Below are 20,435 nucleotides of genomic sequence, written 5' to 3' on the forward strand. Positions count from 1 at the left end.
AAATGGAACTAACCTAGTAAAAATCAGAGTAAACTTCCTAACTTTATAATTTTTGATTATTTATGTTAAAGTTTGTGAAATGGTACATTTAAAGGATTACTTTCATTGATTTTATTATAATTCTCTAGGGTCCTTGTTCCTCTCTGAGCTTGGTTGCTTTCTTGCAGATGTTTCATTACCAATTAGGTACTATCATCATTCTATATAAATCTGAATTCTTGTGGTCACCTAACACCAAACAGTACTGTCTCCACCAAGTAAATAGCATAAGTAGAGAACAATGGAAGATTTGGATGGTAGAAAGTAGTAATTCCTGAGAGCTGAGTAGCCACATCAATTGTTTACATTTAGGATAAGTGGAAATATCCCTACCACTTATTACAAAATGCCACTCAGAAAAACTCCAAAAAGAATTATTGTTTTTGGCCAGCTTGCCTGGATGTACTGATTCACTTCAATTTATAATCTGATTACAAACAAAAGCCAGCAGGAATTTATGTACCATTCAGCTTACTATCCACCAAATGCTTTCACACAACCACTTCTTTGAAATAATTCTTACAGAAAGCAGACCAACCTATAAAACCTAAAATATAAAGGCAACTCTGAAGAAGGGGTCCAAAGGTTTGATACTTAGATTGTAATTATTCTGGATTCTAACTCTTTGGAGAGAGTGATTTAGGTTCAGGCATTTCCATATTTCCTGCTCCAACCACGATTCACTTAGTTTTGTCATCTTTCCTCTACTTTCAAAAAACATTTCCCCTTTCCAATACTTAACATAAGCAAAGTCACAATAATTCCACTCAAGCAAAAGAGGCTTCTGCATAGAAAGACCAGATACTGGTAGCAAAGCCAGCCACTTTCATTCTCATCACTATTAATCTTTTCCTCAAGTCACTGCAGCCTGCCCACCCACCCCCACCCCTGCCAAGAAATTCTTTGCTAAAGCTCACTTCACAGACAGTGAAGATGTTGCGTTTACAGCAAACTATCACTTTTCCTTTCTTTTTCCAAAACAATTTTGAAATGCTAGTTTTCAGTACCAGTTCTTGCTTCAGGCACTTCCCAATAATTCCCCATAGCAGCTAAAACATGACAGCAAGTGAAGAGCTACCAGAAGCTCTCCATGCAAATTAGAATTTCAATTGCACCATTTTTTTTTACCAGCCTCTCTGCCAAAAGTGGTTCTAACCCTAATTAAAGAGGTATTTCAGCAAAGAGTTTCTCTACTAGGGTTACACGTGGAGAGGGAATCCCAAAACAACAGGCTATATACAGACAGATTAGCATTTTCCATCACAGAGATGAAGAGTATATAATTCCTGAGGATGGCCATCCTCTGATCTGTGTGCCAAATTTCAATCACCATCTCGCCTGGGAATGAGCTCTACAAAGCAGTAGCTGTTATGTACATGATCCCAGCTCCCATTCCTTGGACAGTGTCCCTCACAGTGGCAGAAGAGTGCTCTGGGACAGATTTTCAGCTGGATTGTCCTTAGGCTGATTCACCAACAGCAGTGGAGCCTGTAGCTTTCTTCTTGGGGCGGGCTTTCACTGCCTTCTGTGCAGGCTGTAGAGCAAACAAGAGATGCACAACATTACGGTACATTAGTCCCCAAAAAAAGATATTTTGAAAAATGGTTTAAATTTGCCACTGAGCTAACAGCTTCAAAAACTGAGCAGGATTGCAAAAAATGCTGCTTCTTAAATCCTCTATTTTACTACTACTAGTACTCTAACAACTGAACTAGTGATTGGGATCAATGTTCCCTCTAATTTTTTTTTCAATGTGTGCGGAAAAGTATAGTGTTTGAGCAGCACATTTTCATGCCTGAGCACCTGAATTTTTTTCACAGATGTTTCACAGAGCAATTGATTTATAGGATCTGAATTGGAATGGAGAAAAATGGTTTTGTGTGTGTGTGTGTGTGTGTGTGTGTGTGTGTGTGTGTTTGTGTGTGTGTGTTTGAGTGAGTGAGGGATCCGGTAAGGGAACTGCACCTATTTAGAAAAGGTAAATTATTGCAAACATGATCAGTTGAAGATAAGTATGGGGACAGGTTGGGCGGTAGAGAGAAAGTGATAAAAGAGTGGGAGAGAGGAAGAGAGGAAGAAAAAAGAGGGAAGAGAGACAGAAAGAGAGAGAAGGAGAAAGAAAGTGACAGAAGAATGGAAAAGAAGGAGAGAGAAAGAGAAGAGAGACAAAGAGAAAGGATGAGAGAGACAGAAAGGGACAGAGGAGAGAGAAGGGAGAAGGAGAGAGAAAGTGAAAGAAGAATGGAAAAGAAGGAGAAAGAGAAGAGAGAAAAAAGATAAGAGAGACAGAGAGAGAAAAGCGGAAGAGGAAAGAGGAAGAGAGGACATCTCATTTCAACCCTGAGGTGCAAATATTCTCTTTGATTGGTAATTTTATTTGTGCATTTACTATCCAATACTCTCATTTCTCCTTAAGTTCATCAAGAATTCCCTTCTTTTTATTGAATTTATCACAATACCTTGAGAACAACTTTTTCAGCCTAGCTTTACAGCTATTTAAAATATATAGTAATTTAGGTCAGGTTTTCAGAACATTAGTCTATTTATAAGTCACTACGTGCAAAGAAACAGAATTCACAAAGTTGGCTTTGCTTTTTGTAATTGCCTATTGTCTGTTTAATTTTCTACCTACATTTTTGATAACTGATATTCACTGTTGATCCAAGAAGCCCATAGTAGAAAGAAACCCTCCCTATGAACTTTGTTGGATTTCCATGGAATGAAGTTTGATCTTTTTCTCAACCATACAGTAGCATATTCTTTCTAAGGAGGATATAATCAAGATAGTCCATAATTGCCTATCAATCTAACAGTATGGCAATTGACAATCTCTTTATATTTCAGCTCTAACTCTTTCAGTCTTAAAGGTTTGGTGAGGAGAAACCCCAAAATTCTTTTAAAGGGGAAAAAAAATGCTTGCACAATTACATCCATGGAGACATGTATATATACACAACACACAGAGAAACAAACTTAACAAAGTGCTAAGTCTGCCCACCAACGAACACACTCTCTCTCTTTCTCTCTCTCTTAATGCTTGAGAGAGAGGGGAGAGAGGGAGAGGTCATGTGTATCCCTCCTTCCTTCAGCCCAACATTCTCGCTGGCATCCCGGCCAGACGAGAAGGACTGCAGAGGGTCTCCCTGAGTCTAGGGCAGCGAGTCATTAGATGGGAAACTTGTCTCTTGGAAAGAATGACCCTGCTTGGCTCCCGCTTTCAATCTGCCGCCCAACGACCGAACGGAGAAGCAACGAGGCAGGAGAGACAAGACAGGAGAGACGAAGCGGGAGCCAAGCCGGGTCATTCCTTCCAAAGGGCAACTTTCCCATCGAATGACTTGCTGCCCTAGACTTGAGGAGACCCTCTGCAGTCCCTCTTGTCTGGTGTTGGGCTGAAGGAAAGAGGGATACACACACTTGTGCTCTCTCCCTCCCTCCCTCCCTCCCTCCCCCCCTCTCTCAAATGGCAAATCGGAGCAGCCGCTGCTGGGAGCCCATCCTATGCCTTCTCCCAACCCCCACACCCCTTCTCTCAGCTACTTTCTGCCTTGTGGACCTAGAACTGTCTCCAGGTTCGCTCTCCTCTCCTATTATCGTGGAAGGTGTCTCACAAAAACCACTGCGCAGCAGTTGGAAACGGCTGTGTGGTATTTTGTTGGCACGTGCGCGGCCGCGCACCCGCACAGCTTAGAGGGAGCATTGATTGGGATCTCTGGAAGTTATATAACAGCAGTAACATTTTTCAATAAAAACAGAAGTAAAATTGTATACTTATTTTATTATTGTCAATATTACAGTAATAACAATTGTTATTAAAAAGATTTTTTATTGGGAAGGTGAGATAGAAATTTAATAAGTATCCAAGCAATCAGTTTATTAAGAAATTTTAGCATGAAAAGACAAGGATCTAAGAAAAAGGAACCTTTCCTTCCAATTACCCCTTCAGTTCAGGTAGCAGAACTGCTTTCAAGGGTTAAGAGTTTAAACAATTAAATATGGAGGCAGAAGGCATGGATGAAGAACACAGATGCTTATTGGTTCTGATTTTGATTTTAAAATTAGAAGATGACACAATAATCACTAACTGGAGCTATTGCCATAACTCTGGTATTTCTATGGGAGTAACATTTCAACACTAAATGCTGTAATTGTCTCATTAAAGCAAAGGTAGGAGAATTGTTTCCATTTCAATTCTTTAAACTATCCCTTCAAGTGGCATGGAGACTTGAGTAATTCTGTTCTATTCCTTTCTCTTCCTTCTCTGGTGAATTTTAATAATCAGACTGAATACTGGGTAAACAATTTTAGCTTAACGAGCCTTAAACACATTGATTGAATTTAATTTGTTTCTTTCCTGAAAACAAATTAATTATGTCAAAAAAAACAAAAACAAACAGAAGATGAATAAAGTTTCATCCCTGGTTGGTTGTTAGTCCATCCCCTATAGAAAAACTAGTATTGTTAGTTATATATCCTAATGAGAATGGCGCTTCTGCAGCCGAGATATTGACCCCCAATTGAAAAATGTATATTCTCAGTTCTGAGTGTATTCAGTTGAGAATTTTCAAGGAAGAGTTTGCTCTCCAGACAGTGATGAATTGCAATGTACGTAATGGTATCAAGTAAAATCATGCCACACGTTACTATTTATAAGGAAATGGTTAACACCCATGTCTGAACAGGAATGTTTTTTTTATCAGACTGCTTTCATTTATTTAAATTCTGTCTGAGTGGAAAAATAATGTAAAACAAAAACGAAGGCTGATTTATTGGGAAAGGCAGACACTGAGTTAAAGCCTTAGTAGTGAAGTAAAAAAGGAAAGTGTACCATGGTGAAGCGTGTTTGTGCCATTATATGATTCAAGTATTTCCACCTTTTATTTTTTAAGAAGCTACAATCTATACATAGAGGATCCATACAACTGCAGGCCATCTCACCTCAGTCTTTATTGTTTTCTTAGGAGCTTTAAGGCTCTGGGTTCGTTTGGGAACTTTGTCTCCTGTATCATCATCAGATGGTTCAGTTCTAGAATCAGACTGTGTTCCATTATGTCTCTGAGTCATAGCCATGTCCTCAGATGAAGAGTAAAAAGATGCACCTAAGGAGAAAAACAATATTGGGACTGCTTCATAAAGGTAAAAAAAGATACTTAACATATAGGGGCAAGGGGAAAAAAGAGTATATTTATATACCAGGAATTGAACTCAAGCTCATGGGAAATATGAAATTAAATGTATTTCTGAATCCCATAACTGAAATTCCACTCCTTTATAACAAAAGAGCTGCAGTAGCTTCACAACCCATCTATTCCCTCCACTCTAGGCAGCCTTTCTTTTTCTTTAGTATTTTATAGTACACTTAAATGAATAGTTACATTTAGGATATGAAAAGCCTATTCATACAGCTATGTAATCAATTTCTCCTGTTTCTACCAATTACCCTTTCCAAGTCAGGTTCATTGGTTAGATAAAGATCTAGATGGATAGAATGCAAGAATACATGCTGTGGTTACTTTAAGCAAGGAGCTCCCGTTTTGTATCCCGCTCTCTTTTACATGCAGCTGAGGACGATGCACTTTAAAAATACAAGTGGACCAGGTGCCCTCTGATGCAGGAGATAATATTTTCTTTTTTCCAGGAAAATGCACGAGGTAAATTATCTTCTCTTTTAAGACATACTCTTAAAACTTTTATACAAAGGCTCTTATATTTGCATTTAGACCAATATAAAGTCATTTATAAAGCATTAATATGTGAAAATGAGTCTCTTGCCAATTCATTTCTATAACAGGTATGGATTTTTATTTATCTGTTTTCGTTTATTATATGTTGAATTATCTTTTATTTGTTGGTGTGTTGCTTTAAATTATAAATCACCTTCAATGTTTAGTTTGATCAGACCTATAAATCAATAAATTTAATAGAGACTGACTTCACTAACCTGAATCATCAATAGTTTCAAGATGTCCCTTAGAAGACGTATGCATGTGTGACTCGGGGCTTTGCAAATGCATTGTGTCATCATCTCGAATCAAAGTCAAGTCTTGCATGCTGAAACTCCGAAGTTTTTCAGACAAAACCCCCTGGCCCTTTAAAACACAACTTCTAGTTACAATTATCCACATGTACTACATCAGAATGCATTTTAAGGGGAACATTGAAAGAACATTTGATGAAAAACTAAATACAAAGGCGAGAAAATGGAACGTCAATGACAGTTTGGATAGAAAATGAAATGACTGTCTTTTCTCTAACATGAAGAAACAGCCCAAATGGCATGTAGCTAGTTGACAGTAAGGAAATGAATGCAGTGAAGGGAAACACCAAAATTACCAAGCAGAAGGGAACAAGGCAGATATTAAATAAAGATATAAGGAGTTACCTTTGCAGCTGCAGTAACTGCTGCATTTGCTGCCAGATTTAATCCTCGCTTGCCAACACGCATCATAGTTTCATAACTCTTGTCACGGGCCTGGCTAATATATTCATCTATTTCCTAGAATTTAAGTAAGTAAATGAAGTAAGACTACATTTAGGAATTAACATTATTTACCTATAAAATTCTAGCATAAGATTCTAAGCATTGTGGAGTGCACTCTATCTTTATGTTTCAGCATTGAAATAGAAGGCAAATCTTCCGATCACCTTCTATCAATAATAAAATAAATTCTCAACTGTACTAGTAAATATTTCTTGATCACAATGGGCTACAAACTATCTCTAGATAATATATATCAAGGGATAAGAAAAGGTATTTGGAGCATATAAGAAAAATGTTATATATCCCATACTAATTAACATCATTTCCTGTTTAACAATGTATAATTTTATATAGTTTGTATAATAAAACTGTATAATAATATAGTTTGTCAATGCATACCAAAATTCAGCAAGAAAGGGTCACAAAATACCTCATATTACTGATATTCTGAATAGGGATCATCATATCTGATTACATGCAAGTCTATTAGCACGAGATAAAAAAATAGCAACTGATATACCACACAAATTGGCTTATTTTTATTTTAGATTATCAGTTTGATAAAATCCCTGATAAGTACCCAATATGTATTCTAACAGTATATTAGTTACTGTTTTAGTTGGTTGGTGTTCATGGCTGTTTTTTGGATATTTGATCATTCTTAATAAAGATTTACTAAACTGTGTGGGCACTGGAATTCACTATTGACACATCAATGGTTTTAATGATGAATTTACATGAGCACTTCAAGTTAATTTAATGCTATAAAACTAAGGGCCGAGATAGACATCTCTCTCTCTCTCTCTTTCTCTCCCTCCCTCCCTCCCTCTCTCTCTCTCTCTCTCTTTCATATATTGTAGCAGAGTTAATAGTCAATATTTATAATCTTAAAAATATCACCCCATTTTGCTCCAGCTGAAGCTTTTGGATGCTCTTCAAGGACAGCCCCATGTACAGCATATTATAGTAGTCCATTTGAGAGGTTGCTAGGGCATGAGTAGAGTCTCCAAAATCCAGAAATGAGCATAACTGGATGCCACTTGTGCAAAAGCCCTTTCAGGCATGACTCTCACCTACTCTTTGAGTAGGAGCCAATGCTGGGATTCAAATAATTTAACAACCAGTTCTCTGCCTTAATGACCAGTTGGGTAGGCAGGGACTGGGTGGGCATGGCCAACTCAATGTCACTCACGTCTATGGGCGCTTCACCTTAGCTGTTACAAAGTAATAAGGGTTAACTGGAGAGGGAGTTTCTGTAAGCAGGGCAATAAAGATTAGGCTACAAACAACACCAGAATGTTTTCTTCCTGCCTTCCTTACAGAATTAGCCCTGTAAAGTAGAAAAAAACAAGATGAGATTTCTTCCAACAACCGGTTCTCTGAGCTACTTAGAAAGTTAACAACCGGTCCTGAATAGTGTGAACTGTCCGAATCCCACCACTGGTAGGAGCTGTAAGTCCAGAAGAACCCTAAAGCTACACACTGGGTTAGGGTTACGGTTAGGCTTGGAGCATGAATGTTGCTAAATCCCCAAATAAAAGAAGGATCTAAAATCCAAAGCCACTCAGTCTTGCCAGGGTTCAGCTGAAACCTGTTGTTCCCATCCAGACCCCCAAAGCCTTTAGGCACTAAGAGTGTAGATAAACACTAGGTCACCAGGGGGAGAAATGTACTACTTGGTATTATCAGCATACTGATGATATCTCACCCCATGGTGATGGATGATCTCACCCAGAAGTTTTATGTAGATGTTTAATAGGAGTTGAGAAAGTACCAAGCATTTCTGCATCCTGGATAGATAAGGATTTTTTCTACTCCTGATCAAAACCAACTGAAATGGTATTATTGATGGTAATCTCACCAGAACATGAACATTTAATTTTTGCTATCTACCTAGTGACTTCTAGTGATCATTAGGGCCAGTGAGTTCTGGTGTTGGATGGGCATCAAGGAGACCCAGGCTTCTTGAGTTTCCAAAGGAAAGCAAGTGTGTAAAAGTCACAAATCAAATCAATTAATAAAAGTTCATACAGTTAAAAAATAAAAAAACCCACAGGATTCCCTACTGACTTCACACCCTGAACAGTAAAAACTATAAGGGCCAACAATGAATATTATGCAGGATAGAAAAGTAATAGTTTGAGATATTAATTTACGTTGGAGATGTTTCATTGAACTAAATATAAATACACATGATTAAAAAAATACAGATTTGTGTACTCTAACCAAAAGTAACTTGCTTCATAAACTATTTAAGCTCTGAAAGAAACATTAGTGCTGTGTCTATTAGAATACTTTTACCTTACGTAGAACAGAATCTTAAAATAGAATCTTAAATGGAATAATTAGTCTCTTTCTTCTCAATGCTTTTGATATGATCTGCATCAAATGCATTCAAAAGGAAGGGCTTAATTATTTCCTAATTGGCACTTCTGGGTATTTCACAATGAAGCATGAAAATTTAAATATATATGGATCTTTTACATCTGATATAAAACAGCATAATGTTGATTTGTAGTAAAGTAAAAAAAGATACAAATTGCAGCTTTCAGGCAATATGACCAACCTTTAGATTGGAAAAGGGGGTCTTTTTTTGCATACGTACTAACAACAAAAAATCAAGAAAATATAAAATGTATTTCATAAAATTTAAAGTTGCTAGAGGATACAATTTACAGTTTAGTGCATTACTCCTCTCTAACATAATAATTTATTTAACTGATTTTTAAAAAACATTATTCTTTTATGCAATCATTTTCTCCATAAAAACCTAATTTCTTTTATTATGAGGCTGTAGAAAGTGAATCATTTGCCACCCAAAGCCCAAAATTCTAAGAAATTATGATAAAATACATGGCACAACATATTGGAGCTTTAAAAGTTAGGATCAACTTAAAGTTAGCAGCAACTTTAATCTGATGCCCATTAAAGAAAAGTAGTTTAATATTCCAATGAATGTTATTGCTCTGGAGGATGAAAAACTGCATAGCTCTTCTTACTTTTTAGCAAGAGAAAGCATGAGCTACTTTAAAAAGGAGACACAGGAACCTTCACAAGAAATTTCTGTCATCTACTGACTACCATCCTTCTTTTATTTTTCACAAGCATATCCCGAATTGATAATTATGTACCTCTATCATGTGCAAGAATTACAAGAGACAACGGAAAGTAATTGCACACCTATTCTCCATTATTGCCACATATTTTACAAGAAATAGATATTCAAGAAAAAAAAATCTGTTAATGAAGCGAATACAGAACATTTTGGCAAGATCCAGGTTATCCTATGAAAAAATGGGAACCATATTTTTACACATACTTATAAAGTTGTTGATTTGTGTATTTCCTTTTGGTTGGAGGTTTCTAAATCACATGAATGCTTCTCCTAACAAGTAGTCTTCAAATATGACTTTTCAGAGGGACACTAGAAGTTATATTATACTAGAAGATAGAAGGTCCTGACATGTACACACAGTAAAGTACCATGTACAGCATCATTAAAAGTGGCTGTGAAATCTCAATCATCATTACTCAAATAAGAGTCAGCATATTCTGATCAGATTGCAAATTTACTCTTGCTCAGTGGGACAATTCATTCATTCATTCATTCAATTTTTATAACCTCCCATCTCAAAGAAGTGACTCTGGGAAGTGAGCAATCCTAAAACAAATACAAATTTTGTACAATAAAGTACAAAATTAAATATATATGGTAGCAAAGGGAAAAAAAGTCATCATAGATGTTAATATAGCCAGGGGAAAAGGCCATTTACACACCCAAGGCCTTAGACCCAAGCACAAAGGCCTTATGAAAGGCCAATGGGCTTGGGGTCATCCTCAAGGGTGAAAGGAAATGTCTTCCAGAGAATGGGGATTATGGCAGAGAAAGAAGGCATGTCTCCTAGTCCTTACCAGTTGGATATTACTTGGCTAATGGGGCCCATATGATGACCAATTTACCAGATTTAATTGGACAGGTAGAACCACTGGGAGAAGATGGTCCCTCGGGTAATCTGATCCCAGGCTAACCCTACTTGCCATTTATATTGGCAGAGAAATTCTCTTACTATTTTTCTATCAGGTCTCATTCAACTGTGATAAAAAAAAAATTTAAATTTTTTTTTAACAGGAATGGCATTTGGCATTCTTGCACTTACTTAGTGATGTGAAGGAGAAGGAGTGCATATGAAGTACATTTCATTGTATAATCATCTTTCCAATAGCCCGCAATCTCCATCATGCCCATTACTTTGATTAATAAATCAGGAGGGAATTCCTCCCATCAAATCTTTTCTGGGTTGATGCTACTACTTTCATTATTAAATAGGAATCCTGCCCTTGAAATATTTTTGAATAAACTCTGTCCAGTTATTAGCTAGGCAATTTTGAAAGATTATTTATGCTCAGCTCCAGCTGCCATGCATTCAGCATGAATAAACATGGATATGATTAATTTCAAGTTTTTTTTTTTCCCTGCAACCCAATCACATTTGAAGTGACTCAATTTTCATGGCTGATAATTGGGCAAGTTGCAATACCTTCTCCTTATTGGAGAGCGTTGGGTGAACAAACTTCCTGTACAGGACGCTGGATCCCTTGGTATAAGGAGAGAGCAGCCAGATCACAAATGCGATTTTCAACTCGAAATAAAAGGGAAACCTGAGAGAAATGGAAAAGCTAGAATCAAGGGTCAGGTTAGAGTCAGACAAAGGTTGATGTCTAGAATAGTACAGATGGAATAAGCAAAGGGAGAAAAAATGAACTATAGATAGAATAGAATCAATACCACAAAAGCCAGTTGCCCTCTATTTCTGCCATAACAACAACCCTGTGAGGTGGGTAGGACTGTGTAGAGTGACTGGCCCCAAGTTACTCTGTGAGCTTTCATACTTAAGGGAGGCCTAGAACTCAGTCTCCTGGTTTATAGATCAGCACCTTAACCTTAACCACTATACTAAATTGGCTCTCGTTCTTTTCAAGAATGCTTTTTTTTGAGATCTCATTTCAAAAGAATCCATTAAAAATTACTCTTGGAAGAAAGAATAATATATTATTGCCAACTTCAAACATTCAATTTATGAGGTACTTTGTATCATATGTGATACAGCAAACAAAATTTAAAATAAAATAAACTTTAGAAAAAAAATTCAAAGCACTCAAGAATGAGAAAATAGAATACTTTACTGAAATACCTCACAATATAATTGCCAGTTTTAGATTATGATTTAAAAAATATTACAGCATCAAGTCATTCTTACCACTGGTAAAGGACTTACCAAGATAGAATGATGTCTGTGAGTGTTTCGGCTGTGGTGAAGAAGGCAAACACAATCCAATACATCATCCATTTAACCTGCAAGGCAACCTTTGCATTAAAATTATGCTGAATATTAGGCCTTACCTTAAAACACATATTTGATATATAGGGGTACCAAACCTTCTGAACAATTTTTTCTCATATATAAAAACAAATATTCACACAAACATCACTATAAAAATGATGCTTGGGTAAGCAAAGTTTGTCATGCTTGTTTGTAAGCAGTTTGTCATGCCTATTCATGCATTTTCTTTCCCCCTTTATCTCCCTCCAATTTTATTTGCTTCAAACATTGAAGCCTGGCAATGCAGTATAGAACATTTCCATTACCTCAAGGATGGGGAAAAGCTTTTTGCAATCCTGGGCATTTTTTCAAAACTTGTTTAAAAGTTTAAGAGCGCTAAGGAGCATATTTGTGGCTACAGAAAACAAAGAGAGTTCTCCAAAATAGTGTAATAAATATTTAGGAGGAAAACATATTGCCTAAAAGACCCATATCAGCATCATGATTCTACACAGAAATTAACAGTTGATAGTGTTTTATTACAACATACTGCATATAACAGATATTGTATGTCAGCATCTTGGTTGCGGGCAGGCAGGTGTTAGCTCCCCCTGCTGTTTATTAAATAAGAATGTAAGAGCATAAGCAGAGCCCAGCAGAATCAAGCTATGGATTGTCTGGTCCAGCATAATGTTACACAGAAGTTATCCATATCCTTGAAATTAAGACTATAGCTTGTTTCATTGGGCTGGCTAAAAATTCCTTTCTCAATGTACAGTATATAGCAGGTTATTATTTTTTAAAATCTGGAGGAATACACCGTATCAAGGCTAGTAATTATTGATATCAGTACTAAACAAATATCAATAATCTGTCTAGATGTCTTCACAACCATCTAAATGTGTGATTGTCGCAAAGGTGCTTTTTCAAAAGGCAACTGGATTTTCTTTGTTTTTGATTGAAGATGTTTCGCTTCTCATCCAAGGTTCTTCAGCTCTAAATAAATGGCGGAGAATGGAAGGATTTATATTCCTTGCAGTCATCTGGTTGTTAATACTTTTTCTGAGACTCGTTGCGGCTCTTGGAAGTTTATCTGTGCCCTCAGGATCTTTTGAATAATGCAAATGGGCGTGGGACCTTCTTCGAAGGTTGCCTTTTGAAAAAAGCACCTTTGGGACAACCATGACCTGGATGACTGAGAATCTCCATAGGCATTTAAATATGTGACTGTCAAATGTTTGGATCATCACTGAATCTTTCCATCTTTAACTTCACCTGATAAAACTGCAGTTATTAAACTCTTAAGGAAAACAAAGTCCAACAGTGATTCTGAAGGCTTCCAGAAGGATCTCTACAACCTGGGTATGTGGTCAGCCAAATTATTAAGGGGACTCAGTTTAAATATATGTAAACAAATACACTCTTGAGCAAAAAAACCACCTTATTTCACATCTACACTGACAGAATCTGACCTGTGTGTAACCAACTAGGAAGAAAAATATTGGGATCATACTGAATAACTCAGTTAAAATTCTCTGCTGAGTCAGTGTATGTGAAGTAGAAGATATGCAAATTCTGAAGAACTGAAAGAAAAATGCCAATATTGTAATGCTGTTATATAAATCCATGCCTGATTTAGAATATTGTGTACAGTTTGGGTTGTTACAGTTGAAAAGGGCTATAACAGAGCTGGAAAAAGTGCAAGAGAGGAATATTTGTCGGTCTCCTAGTTGCAAACATTCCAGTAGAATCTACTTGGCAGCTGTGAGAAACACAGTGCAGACCTAAGATGGGCCTGGTCTGATCCAGCAGAATTGTTTTCTTTCTTTCTTATGAACATGTGTTCTAATATTACAAAGAAAAAGAAGAATTCCCAACACTGCCATGTCCAAACATTAATCTATATCCCTTTTTACCCATCTCCATTCTAAACTACCACATACTTTTCTTTCCTAATTAGAGAACTTTTTTAGTTTCCAATCAAATAAACTACAAAGAATCTGTTGAAAATATTTCTGAACAGCTGATTCAGACTTGCAAATGCCTGTTCTTACTATAAAAAGATAAAGCCTCCCTCCAATTGAGTTTAACTCATTGTGACTACATCACAGCATTTTCATGGCAACAGTGAACAGCTTACCACTGCTTTTATTCCAGGATGTTTTTCAATTTACCAGTCTAGCCTATAGTCTTTTATTTTCCCTGGTAGGCTCTCATCCAAGTAGTATTCAGGCTAGGCCTGCCTACTTCTGAATTCAAACAAAGTTACTGACATTTTGTAAAGCTGGGAAAACAATTTTATTCAGGCAGGCTTTCAAAGCTCAGTAGTGACTGAGTTTTAATCTTACATGTGGCTTCAAATGTAAACTGACTTTGAATTGCTTACATTCCTCTTTACAGTATTACAGGGTAAATGTAAAACAACCAAATTATGATAAGATGAAAGGAAATAAGCACTATCATAATTTTCAATAATACCATAACTATCAATGCACTGTTACTACCACACTTTCAGGAGCAATTTCCACACCATTCCCAAAGGCCCTCTGAAAGAACAAGCTCATTTTTTCATCTCTGGAGCTACACTATTACAAAGAAGGAAGGACACCAAGGGGCAGGTTTGTCCTTGGGGTCCTTCCGGCCATCTTCCCTATGAAAACACATCAGGCAGATTTCATTCACAGAAGGCAATTTGGGGGACCCTCGGTTATTGATACATAAAAGTAATATCCACCAGAATAAACTGTATCTGGAAACCACTAGAATCCCATATTAGGGATATACGACAAACTGAAATAAGCCAGTCTCTATTTGAGTTGCTACACTCTTGATGGTGTAGCTTCTAAATGAACTTCAAGAGCAGCAATATGTTTAATAAATAACAGTAATCCAAAAGTGAAGTGATAAAAGAATGAGTATTGCACCAAAGCCAAATAAGGAATGCCCACTATCTCCTTCCACTTCTCAATCAACAGTTCTACTCTTCCACCATCTCCACATAAATTTCTGTACTTCCAGTTTGGTTTCTGTCAACTACAAACTTTCCCAAATTGATCAGATGATCTCATGTAGGTTGCAATGCTTTTTGCTCTTTTTACCTGCCAGATCTTACTTCATTGATCCTTAGTCATAAGGAGTAGTTTTAATAGCAGCCATGGTTTGGGGAAGGTTATTTAATGCTGTGTTTGGCATGGGTTCATATTTTATTATATAGATTGTGGACAGTGGTAATTTGTTTCTACTGCATGTGATCAGAAGCAAATTGCAATTAGATGAACTTTCTAGTTTCTGATACACAATTTCCCAAGATTTGGGGTATAGAATATATAATATTATATATTTTTGTATTTATAAAATATACTATTTATAATAAATACACATTTTTTTGCAGAAAATATTTTTCATTAATAAATAAGAGGTTAGTCGGGTGATGCTGAAAAATTGTTGGTATTCCTAATCTGTAGCAATTTAGTTATAGTTTTGTGTCATCATTCTGGGTAATCAACAGATTTTCATGCCTAATTTAGATTCTAGTGGCAGGAATGCATTTCGAACTCTGATCCTTTTAAGTCAGGATCAGAGACATAAGTCTGAAACCTAGTTTAGGGAGTGACACAGATGATTATCACTGTTATGGATAACAATCACTGACACAGATATCCGTATTTAGTTTTTGTATTTTTAAGAGCAACCAAAAGCATTTACAATGGTCACATTCTTGGCCAAGAATTCAATTTATTGAACTTGTATGCCACCCTATTCCCGGAGGGACTCAGGGCGGCGAACAAACACATGGGGAAGGGGCCATACAAAACATACAAAACAAAAAACAGAAACAATTTAAAACTACCCAACAAACGCAGCAATTCAAGTGGGGCTGGGAACTCATCAGCCCCCAGGCCTGCCGGAACAGCTTTATTATAGAAAAACACAAATAATAACTCTTTTATTTTCAATCTTATTCCAATCATTTTCTTAGTATGGAAGTTGCCTTTTTCCACTACCAGTTCATACTTAGTAAGTTTTGTAAGTTTTCTATTGTACGCTTAAGACTTCTCCAAGATGGTAAAGATAAATTTTGATTGGGAGCTGTCCAGAGTTTGTTATAAGATGGATGGCTGTATACATGTTTTAAATAAATAAAATCATTACAGATAGTTTTTCAGGACAGGAAACATACACTGGGTAGCAGAAGCTTAGGTGCCCTACTTTACATAAGTTCCATTATTATTTTACCTTTGTTTCGGTAAATTACTGGCTGCCCTAAAGGAAAATGTGCTGTCAGATTCATTAAGGTTCTTTCCGTTACATCTTCTAATTACAATGCTTACCCTACATCGTACTGAGACAGGTTTTAAAGAAATGCTTAACAAACTGTGATCAATATGCTGGTAATATGCCCAATGTCTCACTTGAGTTTCTTGACTTTATTGTATTTTAATTAATATACTTTACTATTGTATTTTAATAGACAATTGAGATTTTAAATTACTGTAATTTCCCTGACCTGCTCTTTGAATGGTTGAATTGGGACAAAAATCTCTATATACATCTGGTTAGAATCAAGTATGGTAGTAGTCTCCGAGACAAGAAGTTTTAAAAGGGGATTGGACAAATTCATGGAGAATGAATGGGCTATGAATGGGCTTTTAATTGCTACTAGCTTTGATGGGTTTCTACTTCTAGAATTATAGGTAGCATGTATGGAATATCAGCTGCATCATACTCCTGAAGAAGTCTCTCCTTCTCCTTCTTCTCCTTCTCTTTAATACTGCAAACAAAGCACCAGTCTAGAGGATCTTATTCATCTCCAAAAATGCCCTTAGATGCTGCAAAGACCTAAACTACACATTTTTTTAAAAAAAAAATGGTGGATGATTGCAGCTTAATATTTTTTTTTACAAGTCTAGATAAAAGGCAATAACCTGGGGATGAAAGCAGAGCTTTGTAGCCCAGAAAGAATGACAGGAAACTTCTCAACCAGTTCGCTTCTGGTAAATTGGTGTTTTGTGCCAGCTTATATTAATAGTGGTTTTAGAAATGGGTAAGTTTTCCATGACAACCATTTTCACTCCTGACAGGTTTCACAATGTCAAATGGATCCCTAGCCTAAAAAGATTGGAAGCCTTGATTTGTTCCAGAATATTTAGAACTATCTTTCTTTCTCCTTATATTGCCCCCACAGGATGTTTCAATGTTTTTTACGGAACATATGAGCAACCCACAACTATCACAACTAAGAGCCAAGGTGGCGCAGTGGTTAAATGCAGCACTGCAGGCTACTGCTAGATCAGCAGGTCAGCGGTTCAAATCTCACCGGCTCAGGGTTGACTCAGCCTTCCATCCTTCCGAGGTGGGTAAAATGAGGACCCAGATTGTTGGGGGCAATATGCTGACTCTCTGTAAACCGCTTAGAGAGGCCTGAAAGGCCTATGAAGCGGTATATAAGTCTACTGCTATTGCTATTGCTATTGCTATTACGTACAGCTTTGAAATTCTCATTTGTGTTGGCTTCAGAACAAGCCTGGTTTGGTACCTGTAATATTAAATAGGGAATTCATAACTTTAAAAGATTTTGGGGGTGAGTTTGGCCACAATAAATAAATTGGCCGCAATTTATAGTTCCAGACAATGGGCAAACATTTTAGCTCTCCATGATGGTAAAATTACCACATCACTACTCCCATTTTGTCATTCTTGGGACAAAAAAAAAGATTAGTTATTAAAAGGTTTGCATAGTAGGCCTATTCTAAGTAACTAAGGCTTTAGAATACTATGACAAAGGCTTTTTCAGCATTTCCTTGGGGGAACAATCTTTGGAAGAAAGAAAATATTGAGAGTCATACTATTAATTGTTTGAATAAAAAGGTCATAATATGTTGCATGACATATATTTGACAAATGTCTTTAATGTTCATTTATTTTATAAGGGCAAAAGATTTTTTGAGTTATCTTGACATCTTTTTGATGAAAAACAAATTTAGGACAGCTAATTAATGTAACTATCTCATAATCAAAACTGGCATAAACATTCTCTTTATAAGAATAATGTTCTACTTTCTAGTTTCCTCTCAGAACAAGCATGGCCTTAAAAATTGAAAGCATGGGTATCACCAAGAACACACATGCAAAGACATACACTCTGGTAAGTCCCATTTTGTTATCTCCACCATTTAGTTCTCAGAAAAAGCATGAAATATTGAAAATAACATTTGTGGATCACATAAATAGTATAATCCATGCTAGGCCAACAATAATTTCATATGTGCTGTTTATGAAAGCTAATAATGTGAAAGTGGAAATATTTTGCAATTTGCAAATTGCCAAAAGCTGCTTTAGGAAGATTTTTAGCCCAAATTTTCAAATGCAACCAATTGGTTACTTTTTTCTACAAAGAACTTTTGTGAATGTTCGAATTACATGTATTAAGTAGATTTATACACTACCCAGAGTCATTGACAGTTTGACAAAATGCAAGTTCAATAAATAAATAAATAAATAGATAGATAGATAGATAGATAGATAGATAGATAGATAAATAAATAAATAAATAAAATAAATAAATAATGATCCTATAAAGAAAGTATATACTTCATTTTGTATAGCAAAGCATGGAACAACAAAATTAGAAGCATCTATGTAAAAAAGCAGCACTACTCTTGAGACTAATTTCAATCTTTCCTACTTCTTCTTTTCCAGTTCTTTATCTATTTATCATTATTCCTGACACATATTCTTTTGCTTTAACTTCCCTATAGCAAAACAAACAAACAAACCCAGTATATTATTAACCTTTTCATGAATGGCTAAAAGTGGTTAGGGATGTTCAATACTGTACTTTACAGTCCAATTAAGAAACTTTCATTTAAAATACAATTTTGTTTCTTAATTTCATAATAATTGTCAAGTGACACACCCAATGGCAAGTACTTGTGACAACCCTCCAATATCCAGGGCTACAATAAAAAGAACCACTAAAATCGACAACAAAACTGAGCATTGTGTTTTCATCATGGGCATAAAAAAGCACTTTTAGCTTTCCATGCTTTGTGCAAATATGTTAGTGATATAGCTGTTGTTTTAATGTGCAAAATACAATGTTTAAATTGGCTGAAGCCTGCTATTCCAAAGACAGTGTACCACGATGCTTTGGAATAGCTAGTAGTTTATACCAGCTTTAACTTTTATAACATTAAAAGCAAGAAGTGATTAGCTGAAGAAGCATATGGTGACATCATCAGCTTATTGTTCGTGTGCGTGTGTGCGTTTGTGTGTTCATTATATCAGAGAAAATGCTTAAGAGCAGAACAAGCATGTGAACTCTATCCCACAGTATGTTCACATCAGATAAATAAGATCCTTTAAAAAAACCTAACATATTGACAAAAAGTGAAATCTCCGCTTCTTGCTCATTTACAAAACCTAGTTATTTTCCAGATCAGGAGACAAACGGCAAACATAGCAGAGAAAGATTAGTCCTTTTAAAATAAATATGATGGCTGCCTTGCACTTACATATTCTTTCACATTTTTCGTCTTCACAGCTTTGTAAGAAGAATAGGCAGGGTACAGGGTGCCAAAAACCAAACTGCAACCAGAGTTTTGAAAATAAAAACGAATAAAAACGGGGGTGGGGTGGGGAGGAAGGAAAGAGAGAGAGAGAGAGTGTGTGTGAGGTTCCAGTTATTCGGGGTGGGCGTCAGACTCTCGCAAACCTGAGCGACGTCCAGTCCCACCCCCCCACTCACTATGTCCACCTTCACCGGCCCACCGAGCAGGCCGAGCAACGAGGTGCTTTGCTCTCTCCCCCACCTGCTGCATCCACAATTCCCTTCCTCGTCGCCCAGGCCCGTCAGGCTGGCTCACCCGACCTCGTCTATTTCGCGGCAGTTTTTCCTCCCCAAGGGGACGAGGAAAGAGCCCCGGACACCAGGCAACGCCCCGTCTGGTTTCTCCGCCGCCAGGTTCAGGGCGAGGAGCGCTGATCTCCCCCGAAACCCCCCTCCCCGGCAAGTTGCCCCGGGGGAAGAACGAAAGGGGGGGGGTGTCGGCGCGCGCGCTTAAAGCCCCGGGGAGGGTAGCCCCGGCCGACCGCGCGCGAGCCCCCGGTCCCCATCTTCATCCCGTTGCCTGGCAACAGCACAGAGAGAGGGCCTCCCGCCCAGCCGCCCTCGCGCTCTTACACCACCAGCCGGGAGATGATCCAGGACACCATGGCAAAGCGAGGCCCGGACTCCTCCGGCGGCAGCAGCGGCGGCGGCGGCGGCGGCGGCGGCGGCGACTGGGGAGCTGGCTTTCAGCACCGGCTGCAGCAGCAGCAGCAGCAGCGAAAGGAAACGGGGCGTTCTTAAAGGGCAGGTTTCTGCAGCAAGCGTAGCCCCGCCCCGTTCCCTTAAAGGGGAGGGGCTACCGGTGCGTCGGAGGGAAAAGAGACGCGGACCGCATCCCGAAGAACTCGACTGGGTGCGCGCGCTCACCCCCGCCTCTCTTCCCGGTAGCAGACCCTGAACTGGGTGGGCCGGCCGGCATTGCGTCAAACGAGATCCCTTTGCTGGCTTATAGAGCGGGGTCCGCCCTAGAAAAGAAAAGCTTTGA

General features: G+C 37.6%; 1 protein-coding gene across 2 annotated transcripts; it reads right to left on the bottom strand.

The window, feature by feature from the left end:
• Positions 1-1,286: 1,286 nt before the first annotated feature.
• REEP2 (receptor accessory protein 2) lies at positions 1,287-20,189 on the bottom strand. Of its 2 annotated transcripts, none has more exons than XM_087709294.1 (8): positions 20,024-20,189; positions 19,356-19,428; positions 11,797-11,873; positions 11,059-11,179; positions 6,422-6,535; positions 5,981-6,128; positions 4,978-5,138; positions 1,287-1,573 (listed from the first exon to the last, which is right to left on the bottom strand). In XM_087709294.1, the coding sequence occupies exons 1-8, from the start codon at positions 20,053-20,055 to the stop codon at positions 1,499-1,501; spliced, it is 801 nt and encodes a 266-aa protein (XP_087565420.1). In that variant the 5' UTR covers positions 20,056-20,189; the 3' UTR covers positions 1,287-1,498. The 2 variants fall into 2 exon arrangements, with proteins under 2 accessions (XP_087565420.1, XP_087565421.1); XM_087709295.1 differs by lacking the exon at positions 20,024-20,189 and adding an exon at positions 19,712-19,800.
• Positions 20,190-20,435: the final 246 nt, after the last annotated feature.

Source organism: Thamnophis sirtalis, unplaced genomic scaffold (assembly GCF_051295495.1).
Source record: "Thamnophis sirtalis isolate CommonGarterSnake01/CBP01778 unplaced genomic scaffold, rThaSir2_p1.2 scaffold_3, whole genome shotgun sequence".
Taxonomy (NCBI): Eukaryota; Metazoa; Chordata; class Lepidosauria; order Squamata; family Natricidae; genus Thamnophis; species Thamnophis sirtalis.